Source organism: Salvelinus fontinalis, chromosome 4 (genome assembly GCF_029448725.1).
Source record: "Salvelinus fontinalis isolate EN_2023a chromosome 4, ASM2944872v1, whole genome shotgun sequence".
NCBI classification, from domain to species: Eukaryota; Metazoa; Chordata; class Actinopteri; order Salmoniformes; family Salmonidae; genus Salvelinus; species Salvelinus fontinalis.
In genome coordinates this window covers 34,215,909-34,230,165 of record NC_074668.1, presented here as the reverse complement: position 1 = coordinate 34,230,165, position 14,257 = coordinate 34,215,909, and the positions used below count along the sequence as shown (strand labels likewise).

The following is a 14,257-nucleotide window of genomic DNA, read 5'->3' as shown; positions in this document are numbered from 1 at the left end:
ACTTTTAACAATGATCACCTGTTATTTAAAATGCATTCCAGGTGACTACCTCATGAAGCTGGTTGAGAGAATGCCAAGAGTGTGTAAAGCTGTCATCAGGGCAAAGGGCTACTTTGAAGAATCTAAATAATAACATGTATTTTGATTTGTTTAAAACTTTTTTTGTTAGTTAGTACATGATTCCATATGTGTTCTTTCATAGTTTTGATGTCTTCACTATTATTCTACAATGTAGAAAATAGAAAAAATAAAGTAAAACACTTGAATGAGTAGGTGTGTCCAAACTTTTGACTGGTACTGTATATAACTTGATGCAAAATTTGTCGTACCGGCTGTATTTATGTATTTTGAAAGTTATATCTTAACTTGATTGTTGACATGCAAAACATTTTTGGGACTAAATCAACGATGGACTAATGAAGCAAATACCAAAATAATCGTTTTGGGGTGGAATTAGGCCTACCTGGGACCTTCACTGACTTTCGCTCCCTCCCATTCCATGGTTTAACACATGTTTTGTGTTTCCAGAGGGTCCCTGAAGACCTTCATCCACACAGTTCACCTGCTGCAGAAACAGACAGACCTGGGCCAGCTCCCTGTGGCTGATGTGCTCTACAGGTGAGTCTAGTATCCTTATGCCTGGATGTGCTTGGTGAGACACCGTTGTCTTTTTTCTGTGTTGTTTTCGTTGTGAACTCTTTCTCTCCCGATCTGTCCCACCCAGACTCCTGGTGCTGGAGGGGGGGCCAGGCTCCCCATCCTGTCTGCTGGGGGGAAAGCACAGGGTCTCCTGGGGCTTTGAAGACATGCTGCCTACACCTGACAGCAGCGCTGGAGGGGCAGAGAGCAAAGGTAAGCCTGTGTGTGTGTGAACAAGAGCTCCATTGGTCTTGAGATAGGGAGCAAACTTCCTTTGAACCGGACCTGGGGGGGTTTTCAAGTGAGGTTGCTTTTTTGTTGTTGCAAACTCTAAATATTTTCCAGTCTAGTGATCATATTAGTGATTTTTGTGCTGTTGGATTTGTATTTATTTAACCTTTATTTAACTAGGCAAGTCAGTTAAGAACAAATTCTTATTTACAATGACGGCCTAGCAAAAGGCCTCTTGCGGGGACGGGGCCGGGGTTTAAAAAATCTAGAATATATAGGACACATTTTCACAGTACCATTATAGAGTAATGTGTATGTGAGTGCACTGTAAGTGTAGTTGTTAGTAGTAGTGTTCTGGTGACAACGGCAACCTCATAATCCTTTCTCTCATTTGGATGATGATTTATTCATTCACCTCTTTAGATCATTTCTATTTGATCCTTTGTTTGGAGCCACTTAGTACTCCCAACATTAAGCCAAGGGCAGACATGGAGTCATCCTTCTGTCTCATTGGCCGAGTCTTCTGAGGAGGGCATCATGTGTTGGTTATAGGGCAGGGTAATGACTAGCAGAAGTTTGAGGGAGAAAGAGAGAGGGTGGGTGATGGCTTGTTTCCTCCAATCGATGGGCTGACCTTGGAGAGCCCTGTAAGGTGATAGGACCTCATCAGCTCTCCTATAGGAAGCCAGTTGAGAGGCAGAGAAATGGCAGCTAAAGAATCTAGTAGAGCTGGCAGGCCGGGGGCTGGGGGGCTTATCCCTCTCACCTGCCAAGTGCAAACTACAGGCAGGTTCAGTCAAAAGGAAAGTCATTTTCCCTGCCTTTCTTGTTGATTGGCTGACTAGTCCTTTGATTCTGTTTGGCCAATGCTGTGGGTGTGTGAGACCATATGTACGCTTACTATGCTATAAAATGAAGGACAACATTAAACACGAATTGTCAGTTGAAGAAGTAGGGCTATACTGTCAGACTGTCCCGTCTGTCTGCACCATGGTGCTTCAGTGGGGAGAAGATGAGAGAGAACTTACAGATGGACATATCTTTTAGTAGCTTAATCACACCCCTTCTCCTGTTATTCCCTCCTCTCTATACTGTCCTCCATCTCCCCTCCGTTCCTGGTTTTTCTCTCCCCCTTCCATTTTTCTCCCCCTCTTCTGCTGTTCCTCACTCTGTCTATATCCTCCCTGCTGTTGCAGACACAGACCTAGGGCGCTGCCTGGCCACAGATGGGTTCTATCTCTACACCACTAACTCCTTTGGGAGAGGGATCAGCAAGCTGGGCTCCGGTTTGCACGGGACACTGAGGTAACATGACACCCCTGCCTATATCTGCAGAGAGAAAGAGTGAGAGTGCCTCACTTAAAATACCCTCAAATCCAATTTTACTTGTCACATGCTTCGTAAACAACAGGTGTAGACTCACAGTGAAATGCTTACTTACGGGCCCTTCCCAACAATGCAGAGAGAAAAATTGAGAACTTATAGAAGAAGAATAACATGAGGAATGAGTAACGATAACTTTTCTATTTACACGAGGTACCAGTACAGAGTCGATGTGCAGGGGTACACTGTCATTCAGCCACAAGAGCATCAGTGAGGTCAGGCACTGATGTTGGGCGATTAGGCCTGGCTCGCAGTCGGTGTTCCAATTAATTCCAAAGGTGTTCGATGGGGTTGAGGTCAGGACTCTGTGCAGGCCTGTCAAGTTCTTCCACACCGATCTCGACAAACCATTTTCTGTATGGACTTTGCTTTGTTGTTCCTAGACTTTTCCACTTCACAATAACAGCACTTACAGTTGACTAGGGCAGAAATTTGACTAACTTACTTGTTGGAAAGGTGGCATCCTATGACAGTTGAAGGTCACTGAGCTCGTCAGTAGAATGGCCTTAGTGAAAATGTTTGTCTATGGAGATTGCGTGGCTGTGTGCTCGATTTTATACACCTGTCAGCAACGGGTGTGGCTGAAATAGCAGATTTCACTCATTTGAAGGGATGTCCACATACTTTTTGACATGTAGTGTATATGCTGTACATATAAGTAGGGAGCCACCGGGCCACCTCATGTCCTGTTCTAACTCTCCTGTTCCCTCCTTCTGACCTGAACTTCAAAACCCCTCTGCCCTACTGCATTCCCCCTCTGATTTATTTCACTTTTTGAGCAAAATATCAGAGGAAATGGAGATCATTATTTTGTGTGTTTGTGCAGGGGGTTTGTGTACTGTCGGAATGAGGACTTGGAGCCCGGCTGGGTGGTGTTCAGCAGCGGCCGCCTTCTTCACCGCCCCGCCTCCTTTGATGCCAAGCCTCATCAGCTGTGCCAGGTCATCGACCCCTTCACCCTGCAGGTACGGCAGCTGGCAACCTAGCAACAGGCTTCATGACATCACTCATGATGACTCAATTTCACTAACTCAGGCCAGCACCACACATTGGGCGATCCAGTACTGTATCTCTTCCAAAAGACTGACCTTTCTACCTATCTCAGGTGTGCCAGGTCATTCCCATGCCAGCCCACCACTTCCCTGTTGGCAGCAGCATGTCCACGCTGCACCTGTGCTCAGATGGAACCTACCTGTACTGGGTGTGGTCTCCTGCCAGCCTGAACGAGAAGACCCAGAAAGGCCACTCGGTCTTCATGGATGTCTTTCAGCTATTGGTGAGGTTGTTTCTCCAAGCCTTTCGACCATGCTCCAAAAGGCTCTTCCCTTCTTCCCATCTCTCACCCCTCTCTCCCTCCTCCCTCTGGTGCAGACAGAGACAGGATTGTGTGTGGCAGACGTCCTGCAGGAGAGGGTGATCCTGATACGGAAGGAGGGCGAGTCGTCCAAGTGTCTGAACGAGCTGCTGTTGAGCCGCATGTCACGCTTTCGCGCCTCCCACTCCGCAACGCTGGCCGCTCTCACCGGCTCTGCCATCACCAACACTGTCAAGGAAGAGCAGTCCGGTAATGACCTCACACTATTTAGATAGATACACTTTTTTTTACCCTGAAAACTCCCCAATCCTTAACAGTTAAAAGCATACCCATAACATGATGCAGCCATCACTATGCTTCAAAATATTGCAAGTGGTACTCAGTAATCTATTGGATTTGCCCCAAACATAACACGTTGTAATCAAGAGAAAAAGGTCATTGCTTTGCCACATTATTTGCATTATTACTTTAGTGCTTTGTTGCAAACAGGATGCATGGTTTGGAAGATTTTTATTCTGTACAGGCTTCCTCCTTTTCACTCTGTCAGTTAGGTTAGTATTGTGGAGTAACTAAAATGTTGTTGATTCATCCTCAGTTTTGTCCTATCACAGCCATTAAACTCTGTAACTGTTTTAAGGAAACCATTGGCCTCATGGTGAAATCTATGAGCGGTTTCCTTCCTCTCCGCAACTGAGTTAGGAAGGACGTCTGTATCTTTGTAGTGACTGGATGTATTGATACACCATCCAAAGTGTTACAAATAACTTCACCATGCTCAAAGGGACATTCAATGTCTGCTTATTTTTACCCATCTACCAATAGGTGCCCTTTGCGAGGCATTGGAAAACCTCCCTGGTCTTTGTGGTTGAATCTGTGTTTGACTGAGGGACCTTACAATTATCTGTATGTGTGGGGTACAGAGATGTGGTAGTCATTCAGAAATCATGTTAAACACTATTTTTTGTTGTAACTTTAATGTGTTACAGAGTTAATGTTTAAGTTAATTCATTGAGCTGTATCTAAAGATATTTCTTTACAGTTATTTACGTATGTAATTGTATTGGTTAGTATTGAATTACGCTTTTGACTGCAAGTTCCAGGATGCCTTGCGACAGGAAGTAGAGAGTGAACGCGCTAGTTAAGTGCAATTAACAGGTGATTATTTGGCCACTTTGCGCTAGCATCTTACTGGCATTGCTCTGTAGAATCTAAAGTTGTTAAATGTAACATGATCAAGAATTATTACTAAAAGAAGCTTTCATATCAAACCCGACGTCCCGAGTCATTACTTTGAAGATAGTTATTCTATATTATTAAACAATTTAGTATGTGACTTGTAAAGCAAATCTTTATTCCTAAACATATTTAGGCTTGCCATAACAAAGGGGTTGAATTCTTACTGACTCAAGACATTTCGGCCTTTCATTTATAATGAATTTGTACAAATTGCGAAAAACAAAATTCCACTTTGACATTATGGAGTGTAGGCCAGTGACGACATCTCAATTTAATATATTTTAAATTCAGGCTGTAACACAACAAAATGTGGAAAATGTCAAGGGGTGTGAATACTTTCTGAAGGCACTAACACAACAATTTTTGTTTCACCAACAGTTACATGTGTGATATCCAGGCAGTGAAAAATAGGATTGAATCTTCATTATCCTCGTCACATTGCTCATTGTGCGATTCACACTTCACATCCCTTTGTTGTGTGTTGACTCATGTCTTTGCTCCTCTTCCACAGCAGTAAACACCAGCTGTGGCCTCCCTCTAAAGACTCTGAGGAAGACTCCCATGTATGTGTGTGGGACGTCCCTGGTGATGCTGGCATCTCCGCCCGGTGTGTCTGGCAGCTCTGCCACACGCTCCCTGTTTGGAGGGACCAGCGGCTTGTCCTCCCTGAAGAGTAAGAGCAGATGTTCCTCTAAACTGTTTTTCTCTATTGTGTTTTTGGCAAGTCTCCTTTTCACTGTTAGTGGTATATTTGTTGACTGCTTTCCTCTCTTTCTCCAACCAGTCCTCTCCTCCAGTCTGGCATTCAACCTAGTTGATGGTCAGTTCAGTAGCCGGGCAGATCTCATTGACGCACCTGGCAGTTCTCTAGGCAGGGGGGCCCAGGTGGCAGGGCTGGGTAAGCTCCTGTTCAGGAATTGGGCTTTTTTCCCTTTTTTCCCCCTAGATGAGTGCAGCGTTCTCAAAGTAGAGCTTATGTGACATTTGTGTTGTAGGAGCCTGCTATGATGCCCTCAACAACTTAATCTGGAGCTGCTCCAGTGACTACATGGACCAGTGGTCTAACCCTGGCAACCAGGCCTTCCATCACGTGTGCCATAGGCTTGGCGTCAGTCATGTCATCAAGGAACCCAAAGGTAACCAAAACAGTTTTACTCTTGTTTAGAAAACAACGCTGACCTCAAATTATGTGCTGCAGAATTATAGGCTGAAGAGTGTCTCAACCAGCTTCTTCCTTTTAAGTCAAATCGTACCGTTAAGAGTTGACTTACCCCTCGCTCCCTGCTGCAGAGGAGACCGTGGCCACCGGAGAGGTGATCAACCAGCTGCTTCACCATGTGGGCGCCATGTGCATCCACCAGCTCAACCTTCTGGCAGCCAGCAGCAGCAGCTTTCCCCTGGGCGCCCTCCTGGGCAAGCAGCACCCCATCGATGCTCGCCACTTCAGCAGCATCTGTGACATCATGGAGAAAGCCATGGTCAACAGGGACACCTGCATCATCCGCTGCATCCTGGTGGTGTTCCAGGTACAGTGGAGCTGGAGAACCAAATCAAAATTATTGGTCACATACACGTGTTTAGCAGATGTTATTGTGCGTGTAGCAAAATGCTTGTGCTTCTAGGTCCGACAGTGCAGTAATATCTAACATTTTCACAACATATACCCAAAATATACGTAAATCTAAGTAAGGAATGGATTAAGAATATATACATATGTCAGAGTAGCATTGGACTAAGATACAGTGGCGTAGTATAGAATACAGTATATACATATGAGATGGGTGATGCAATATTTACACACAATTAAAGTGATTAAGATACCGTAGAATAGTATAGAGTACAGTTTATACATATGAGATGAGTAATGCCAGATACCGAGACATTATTAAAGGGGCCAGTGATTACTAATCTGTCTATAGGCAGCAGCCTGTGATGTACTGGAGTTGGCTGTTTAACAGTCAATGGTGTAGTATAGAATACAATACAGTATATACATATGAGCAAATGACTCTTGCTGGAGTATCTGAAACAGGCTTTGAAAAATCATCATGAATAGGCTACCAGTGCGGCAAATGGCTGGTGCTGGTAAGCTTTCTTCACTTGTACATTAATTTTGCCAACACATGGTTAACCTTTGTTCAACTAGCTCAACAGCTGCTATTAGCGAAAATGTGTTTGGCGTTACCTTTCTAGCTAATAGGCTAGGGTAGAGTGTACACTTCCTCTTCCAACTTATAATGTGGGGAGGTCCAAATAATAAATAATTTTGGTTACTTCTCCTTGCCATTATCATTCAATGATAAGACATGATTTTATTTATTTATTTTTTGATTTGCTCATGTATGATGGGGTCTCTGGGTTGCCGGTATCCCTGGGAGGGTGTCCCTTGACAAGTTAAGTTTTAAGACCCCTGTGCTGCTATGATGCTACCTGGAGTCCAACTGATGTCTAAATCACTCATTTTTACACGTTGGTGTTTGTCAGGTGGTGTTCAGGTTCTTCAACCCTCAGTCGGAGCAGAACAGGGAGAGCGTGCGGCGTTCCGGTCTGCTCCTGTGGCAGCTGCTCATGGCTCCTGTGGATCAGATTGGAGCGGAGATCCAGGGAGAAGTGTGCCTGGCTATCAGGTAAGCACAACTCCGTTCAGAACAAAGCCATAAACACAGGACACACGTAAAGACAAGATCTTACAGACGACTATCTGTCCTGTGATTGACACCTACTGTCATTGTCTGTCTATCCATCCCTCTCCATAGCTCGGGTTTGAATACTTTGTATCAGGGGGAGTCTGAACTCAGCAGCCTGCTGAGGCTGGTCCTGACAGAAGGTGATAGTTGCGACCTACTCGTTGGGTTTTATGAACACTCTTAACACACACATGATTAGAATGTGTATCTCAAATATTTGATACGCTGGAGGTATTGAAGGAGTTCTGTGTGATCTTTAGGGGAGAGGAACAGTGGTCTGTCTCAGCTCCGTGATGTCATCCTCACTAACCTGGCTGACCAGCTGCAGAAAAATAGATTTGGGAGCGACGAAGATGATCACTACAGGTAGAGTCCAGCTTTTGCAGACATTTTCTCAACAATATTTCCAATGTCATGTATTACTGCTTGAAAAATACCTCTCAATTCCTCCCCTAACCAGAGCTGAATGGTTTCACTGAGTAACCTGATGCCATAAAATGTACCCGTGAATAATAATAATGCAATAGGCCACTCTCTCTGTATAACAGGGTTGTTCAGCTGAATCAGTCTCATTATCTGGCCTGTGTTTCCCCTCCAGACTAAGTGATGAACTCCTGCACTGCATCCTGAAGACCGTTGTCCGTGAATCCTGCCTTCTTATCACTAAATGTCAGACTGTCGCAAGGGATGACTTCCAGAAGCTGCTCTCCACTGTGCCAGTATGTGTCTTTGGCTTTGTCTGGTCAGACAGTCTGTTTACCATTCAGCAGTAGATGAAGTGTGTTAGCTGTTGCATACTGACTTGTAGTCCCCCTCCCTCCTTCCCCTCTACCAGGTGGCCTCATCAAGCCTGCGCTATCTCATGGCCGTTCAGAACCACCTGCTTAGCAACACCGTTCTGATACGCCCCGATGACAACGACGACAGTGACAGCTCCCTACAAGGGGAAACAATGAAGGTACAGGTAAACACCCCTTTTAAATATCCCTACTGCTGTCTCTCCATGTGGTGTGTCTCTCTGTGTGTGTTTCTCTCTGTCTCTCTCTCTCCTTCTGTGTTTCTCTCTGTCTCTCTCTCTCTCTCCTTCTGTGTTTCTCTCTGTCTCTCTCTCTCTCTCCTTCTGTGTTTCTCTCTCTCCTTCTGTGTTTCTCTCTGTCTCGCTCTCTCTCTGTCTCGCTCTCTCTCTGTTTCGCTCTCTCTCTGTCTCGCTCTCTCTCTGTCTCGCTCTCTCTCTGTCTCGCTCTCTCTCTGTCTCGCTCTCTCTCTGTCTCGCTCTCTCTCTGTCTCGCTCTCAATTCAATTCAATTCAAGGGGCTTTATTGGCATGGGAAACATGTGTTAACATTGCCAAAGCAAGTGAGGTAGACAATACACAAAAGTGAAACAAACAAAACGAATTAACAGTAAACATTACACATACAGAAGTTTCAAAACAATAAAGACATTACAAGTGTCATATTAAATATATACAGTGTTGTAACAATGTACAAATGGTTAAAGCACAAGTTAAAATAAGTAAGCATAAATATTGGTTGTATTTACAATGGTGTTTGTTTTTCACTGGTTGCCCTTTTCTTGTGGCAACAGGTCACAAATCTTGCTGCTGTGATGGCACACTGTGGAATTTCACCCAGTAGATATGGGAGTTTATCAAAATTGGATTTGTTTTCGAATTCTTTGTGGATCTGTGTGATCTGAGGGAAATATGTGTCTCTAATATGGTCATACATTGGGCAGGAGGTTAGGAAGTGCAGCTCGGTTTCCACCTCATTTTGTGGGCAGTGTGCACATAGCCTGTCTTCTCTTGAGAGCCATGTCTGCCTACGGCGGCCTTTCTCAATAGCAAGGCTATGCTCACTGAGTCTGTACATAGTCAAAGCTTTCCTTAAGTTTGGGTCAGTCACAGTGGTCAGGTATTCTGCCACTGTGTACTCTCTGTTTAGGGCCAAATAGCATTCTAGTTTGCTCTGTTTTTTTGTTAATTCTTTCCAATGTGTCAAGTAATTATCTTTTTGTTTTCTCATGATTTGGTTGGGTCTAATTGTGCTGTTGTCCTGGGGCTCTGTGGGGTGTGTTTGTGTTTGTGAACAGAGCCCTAGGACCAGCTTGCTTAGGGGACTCTTCTCCAGGTTCATCTCTCTGTAGGTGATGGCTTTGTTATGGAAGGTTTGGGAATCGCTTCCTTTTAGGTGGTTGTAGAATTTAACGGCTCTTTTCTGGATTTTGATAATTAGTGGGTATCGGCCTAATTCTGCTCTGCATGCATTATTTGGTGTTCTACGTTGTACACGAAGGATATTTTTGCAGAATTCTGCATGCAGAGTCTCAATTTGGTGTTTGCCCCATTTTGTGAAATCTTGGTTGGTGAGCGGACCCCAGACCTCACAACCATAAAGGGCAATGGGCTCTATGACTGATTCAAGTATTTTTAGCCAGATCCTAATTGGTATGTTGAAATTTATGTTCCTTTTGATGGCATAGAATGCCCTTCTTGCCTTGTCTCTCAGATCGTTCACAGCTTTGTGGAAGTTACCTGTGGTGCTGATGTTTAGGCCGAGGTATGTATAGTTTTTTGTGTGCTCTAGGGCAACGGTGTCTAGATGGAATTTGTGGTCCTGGCGACTGGACCTTTTTTGGAACACCATTATTTTGGTCTTACTGAGATTTACTGTCAGGGCCCAGGTCTGACAGAATCTGTGCAGAAGATCTAGGTGCTGCTGTAGGCCCTCCTTGGTTGGTGACAGAAGCACCAGATCATCAGCAAACAGTAGACATTTGACTTCTGATTCTAGTAGGGTGAGACCGGGTGCTGCAGACTGTTCTAGTGCCTGCGCCAATTCGTTGATATATATGTTGAAGAGGGTGGGGCTTAAGCTGCATCCCTGTCTCACCCCACGACCCTGTGTGAAGAAATGTGTGTGTTTTTTGCCAATTTTAACCGCACACTTGTTGTTTGTGTACATGGATTTTATAATGTCGTATGTTTTACCCCCAACACCACTTTCCATCAATTTGTATAGCAGACCCTCATGCCAAATTGAGTCGAAGGCTTTTTTGAAATCAACAAAGCATGAGAAGACTTTGCCTTTGTTTTGGTTTGTTTGGTTGTCAATTAGGGTGTGTAGGGTGAATACATGGTCTGTTGTACGGTAATTTGGTAAAAAGCCAATTTGACATTTGCTCAGTACATTGTGTTCATTGAGGAAATGTACGAGTCTGCTGTTAATGATAATGCAGAGTATTTTACCAAGGTTACTGTTGACGCATATTCCACGGTAGTTATTGGGGTCAAATTTGTCTCCACTTTTGTGGATTGGGGTGATCAGTCCTTGGTTCCAAATATTGGGGAAGATGCCAGAGCTAAGGACGATGTTAAAGAGTTTTAGTATAGCCAATTGGAATTTGTTGTCTGTATATTTGATCATTTCATTAAGGATACCATCAACACCACAGGCCTTTTTGGGTTGGAGGGTTTTTATTTTGTCCTGTAACTCATTCAAGGTAATTGGAGAATCCAGTGGGTTCTGGTAGTTTTTAATAGTTGATTCTAGTATTTGTATTTGATCATGTATATGTTTTTGCTCTTTATTCTTTGTTATAGAGCCAAAAAGATTGGAGAAGTGGTTTACCCATACATCTCCATTTTGGATAGATAATTCTTCATGTTGTTGTTTGTTTAGTGTTTTCCAATTTTCCCAGAATTGGTTAGAGTCTATGGATTCTTCAATTACATTGAGCTGATTTCTGACATGCTGTTCCTTCTTTTTCCGTAGTGTATTTCTGTATTGTTTTAGTGATTCACCATAGTGAAGGCGTATACTCAGGTTTTCCGGGTCTCTATGTTTTTGGTTGGACAGGTTTCTCAATTTATTTCTAAGATTTTTGCATTCTTCATCAAACCATTTGTCAATGTTGTTCATTTTCTTCGGTTTTCTATTTGAGATTTTTAGATTTGATAGGGAAGCTGAGAGGTCAAATATACTGTTAAGATTTTCTACTGCCAAGTTTACACCTTCACTATTGCAGTGGAACGTTTTACCCAGGAAGTTGTCTAAAAGGGATTGGATTTGCTGTTGCCTAATTGTTTTTTGGTAGGTTTCCAAACTGCATTCCTTCCATCTTTTTTACAATTGGCTCATTCATCCCCCTCCTCTCCCCTGTAACTATTCCCCAGGTCGTTGCTGCAAATGAGAACGTGTTCTCAGTCAACTTACCTGGTAAAATAACGGTAAAAAAAAAAAAATCTATAGCATTTCTTAATGTTACTCAGTTCCTTTGGCTTTGATGCCTCACGATTGAGTATTGCTCTGTTCAAGTAGACTAATTTTGCTGTGATCTGATAGGGGTGTCAGTGGGCTGACTGTGAACGCTCTGAGAGACTCTGGGTTGAGGTCAGTGATAAAGTAGTCTACAGTGCTACTGCCAAGAGATGAGCTATAGGTGTACCTACCATAGGAGTCCCCTCAAAGCCTACCATTGACTATGTACATACCCAGCGTGCGACAGAGCTGCAGGAGTTGTGACCCGTTTTTGTTGGTTATGTTGTCATAGTTATGCCTAGGGGGGCATATGGGGGAGGGAATGCTGTCACCTGCAGGCAGGTGTTTGTCCCCCTGTGTGCTGAGGGTGTCAGGTTCGTGTCCAGTTCTGGCATTTAGGTTGCCACAGACTAATACATGTCCCTGGGCCTGGAAATGATTGATTTCCCCCTCCAGGATGGAGAAGCTGTCTTCATTAAAATATGGGGATTCTAGTGGGGGGATATAGGTAGCACACAGGAGGACATTTCTCTCTGTTAAGATAATTTCCTTTTGAATTTCTAGCCAAATGTAAAATGTTCCTGTTTTGATTAATTTAATGGAGTGAGTTAGGTCTGCTCTATACCAAATTAGCATTCCCCCTGAGTCCCTTCCCTGTTTCACACCTGGTAGTTTGGTGGATGGGACTACCAGCTCTCTGTAACCTAGAGGGCAACCAGTGAGTCCGTCTCCTCTATACCAGGTTTCTTGCAGGATGACAATGTCTGCATTACCGATTTCTTTGGTGAAGTCCGGGTTCTTGCTCTATAGGCCAAAGGCAGATGACCTCAGGCCTTGGATATTCCAGGATGATATAGTGAAGGCTTTTTGTTCCATAAAGTGTCCAATGTTGTTGGTCATGGTTTGGCCTCAGGCCAGTAAGTGTGAGCAGAGCCTGCTGAGCATCTGGTACATGCCGTTGGCTTGGGCGAGTGTAAGGGTGGGGGTTGGGCCTGTTTGCCCGCTCACTACCTGGGCGTATGTGTGACTTCCATGTTGATGCCCTCTTTGCGGGGGTGGGGTGCATGGGGTGGGCAGGAGTGGCATAGGTCTGATCTGAGGGGGCCTAAATGGGGTGTGGGCATGGTTGATGTGGGGGGGGTGTTGATTGGTTGGGGTGGGGGTGTGGATGTGTCTGGGGGTGCTGTGGTCTGGATGTAAGTCCTCTTGGCGTGGGTCCTCTATGTGTAGGTCCAGGGGGGGGTCCTGAAGTTCTTGGAGGGTGTCTCGCTGGTCTGGGTGGGGTGTCTATTGATCTGTTGCTGTTGGGGCTGCGTTTGAGAGCGATGTCCTTTAGAGTCCGGGCAAAGGTGGGCACTGTTGCCTTGTAGAGGTGGACCTGGTCATAGAGGTTGTTCAAGTCCAGGGTGGAGTGGTGGGCCAGAAAGACATTTGGTTTTGAAGCACAGTCACGGGAAATGCTTGCGTTTACCCGCTGTATTGTAGCAGGGTGGAAGTCTTTTCGTGGTAGCAGGGTGGAGATAACCACTTGTGCGTTGGGGAACGTAGAAGAAGCTTTTTCAATCACTCCCTTCAGTGCTGTGGCAACCCTTTCCTGCTGTGCTCTCAGGTCGTTTGTGCCTGTGTGTATTATTATGTGGCTAGGTGAGCCTAGTTTGTCCTCAGACAGAAGGTCTAGGGCGCGCTGGGTGTTTGGACACCAGAGTTTAGACACACTGTGTTTGGGAAAAAGTTTTTTTTTCTTCTATAAATTCACCATTTGAGTCCATAAGGAGGACAATCTGTGTCTTGTGTTTGTCCTCAGTGGGTGTGGGGGGGTTATCAGGAGGGCTATCAGGGTGGCTGACCGGGGGGGTGAGAGCTGCTGGGCTTGGGGTTTTTCTTTTGTCTGTTCTGCTGTGATATCGACTCTATGGTCAGGGTCTGGTGTGGATTGTTCTGCTGTGGTATTGAGACTTTTGTCGGGTGCTGATGTGGGCTGTTCAGCTGGCGTCTCTGTGGGGATGGCCACCTCCCTAGTGGGTTGTTCTCTGTCACATGCCATCCCCCTCCACCTCTCCTCCAGCAGTCTGATCCTCTCCTCCATCCCCCTCTCCCTCTCCTCCAGCAGTCTGATCCTCTCCTCTAGTGCTTTGTTCTGCTCCTGCTTCTGCTATTTCTCCTGTTGAAATTGTCTCACCACAGTCCAGAGTGCAGATATGTCTCTCTCCACCTCCAGCTCTCCAGGTCTGGTTAAGGGGGTGTTGTTGTGCTGGACTGTTGTCTGGGTCTGTGCTGACTGGAGTGTAATCACCTGCTGTTCCAGCTCCACCTGCCTTACCTCCAGCTGGGTGAATTTATCCTTCATTTCAATGAGGGGGAAGTACTCTGTGCTGGGAGGTTGACTGTCTGCTGAGGGTTGCTCGTCTGTGGGTCCTGATGAAGAGGTCTGGTCTGACCCGCTTGGGGTGGGGGTATCTTTATCAAGGGAGAGCTTCTCCTGCTGGGCTAATTCTTTGATTAGGTGA

General features: G+C 45.0%; 1 protein-coding gene across 4 annotated transcripts in view; it reads left to right on the top strand.

Moving 5' to 3' along the window:
- The window catches only part of LOC129853589 (probable E3 ubiquitin-protein ligase HECTD4), a 66,872-nt gene that overhangs the window by 10,508 nt on the left and 42,107 nt on the right, over window positions 1-14,257 (top strand). Inside the window, exons 3-17 of one of the 4 annotated variants that reach the window (XM_055919783.1) lie at window positions 529-618; window positions 725-852; window positions 2,067-2,175; window positions 3,080-3,218; window positions 3,359-3,529; window positions 3,625-3,817; window positions 5,319-5,477; window positions 5,589-5,702; window positions 5,800-5,940; window positions 6,095-6,330; window positions 7,289-7,431; window positions 7,561-7,631; window positions 7,752-7,857; window positions 8,090-8,210; window positions 8,327-8,449. In XM_055919783.1, the coding sequence (XP_055775758.1) occupies window positions 529-618; window positions 725-852; window positions 2,067-2,175; window positions 3,080-3,218; window positions 3,359-3,529; window positions 3,625-3,817; window positions 5,319-5,477; window positions 5,589-5,702; window positions 5,800-5,940; window positions 6,095-6,330; window positions 7,289-7,431; window positions 7,561-7,631; window positions 7,752-7,857; window positions 8,090-8,210; window positions 8,327-8,449 (2,044 nt within the window). Of the gene's footprint in view, window positions 1-528; window positions 619-724; window positions 853-2,066; window positions 2,176-3,079; window positions 3,219-3,358; window positions 3,530-3,624; window positions 3,818-5,315; window positions 5,478-5,588; window positions 5,703-5,799; window positions 5,941-6,094; window positions 6,331-7,288; window positions 7,432-7,560; window positions 7,632-7,751; window positions 7,858-8,089; window positions 8,211-8,326; window positions 8,456-14,257 lie in introns of all 4 variants that reach the window. The other 3 variants (XM_055919781.1, XM_055919782.1, XM_055919780.1) reach the window with 3 other exon arrangements.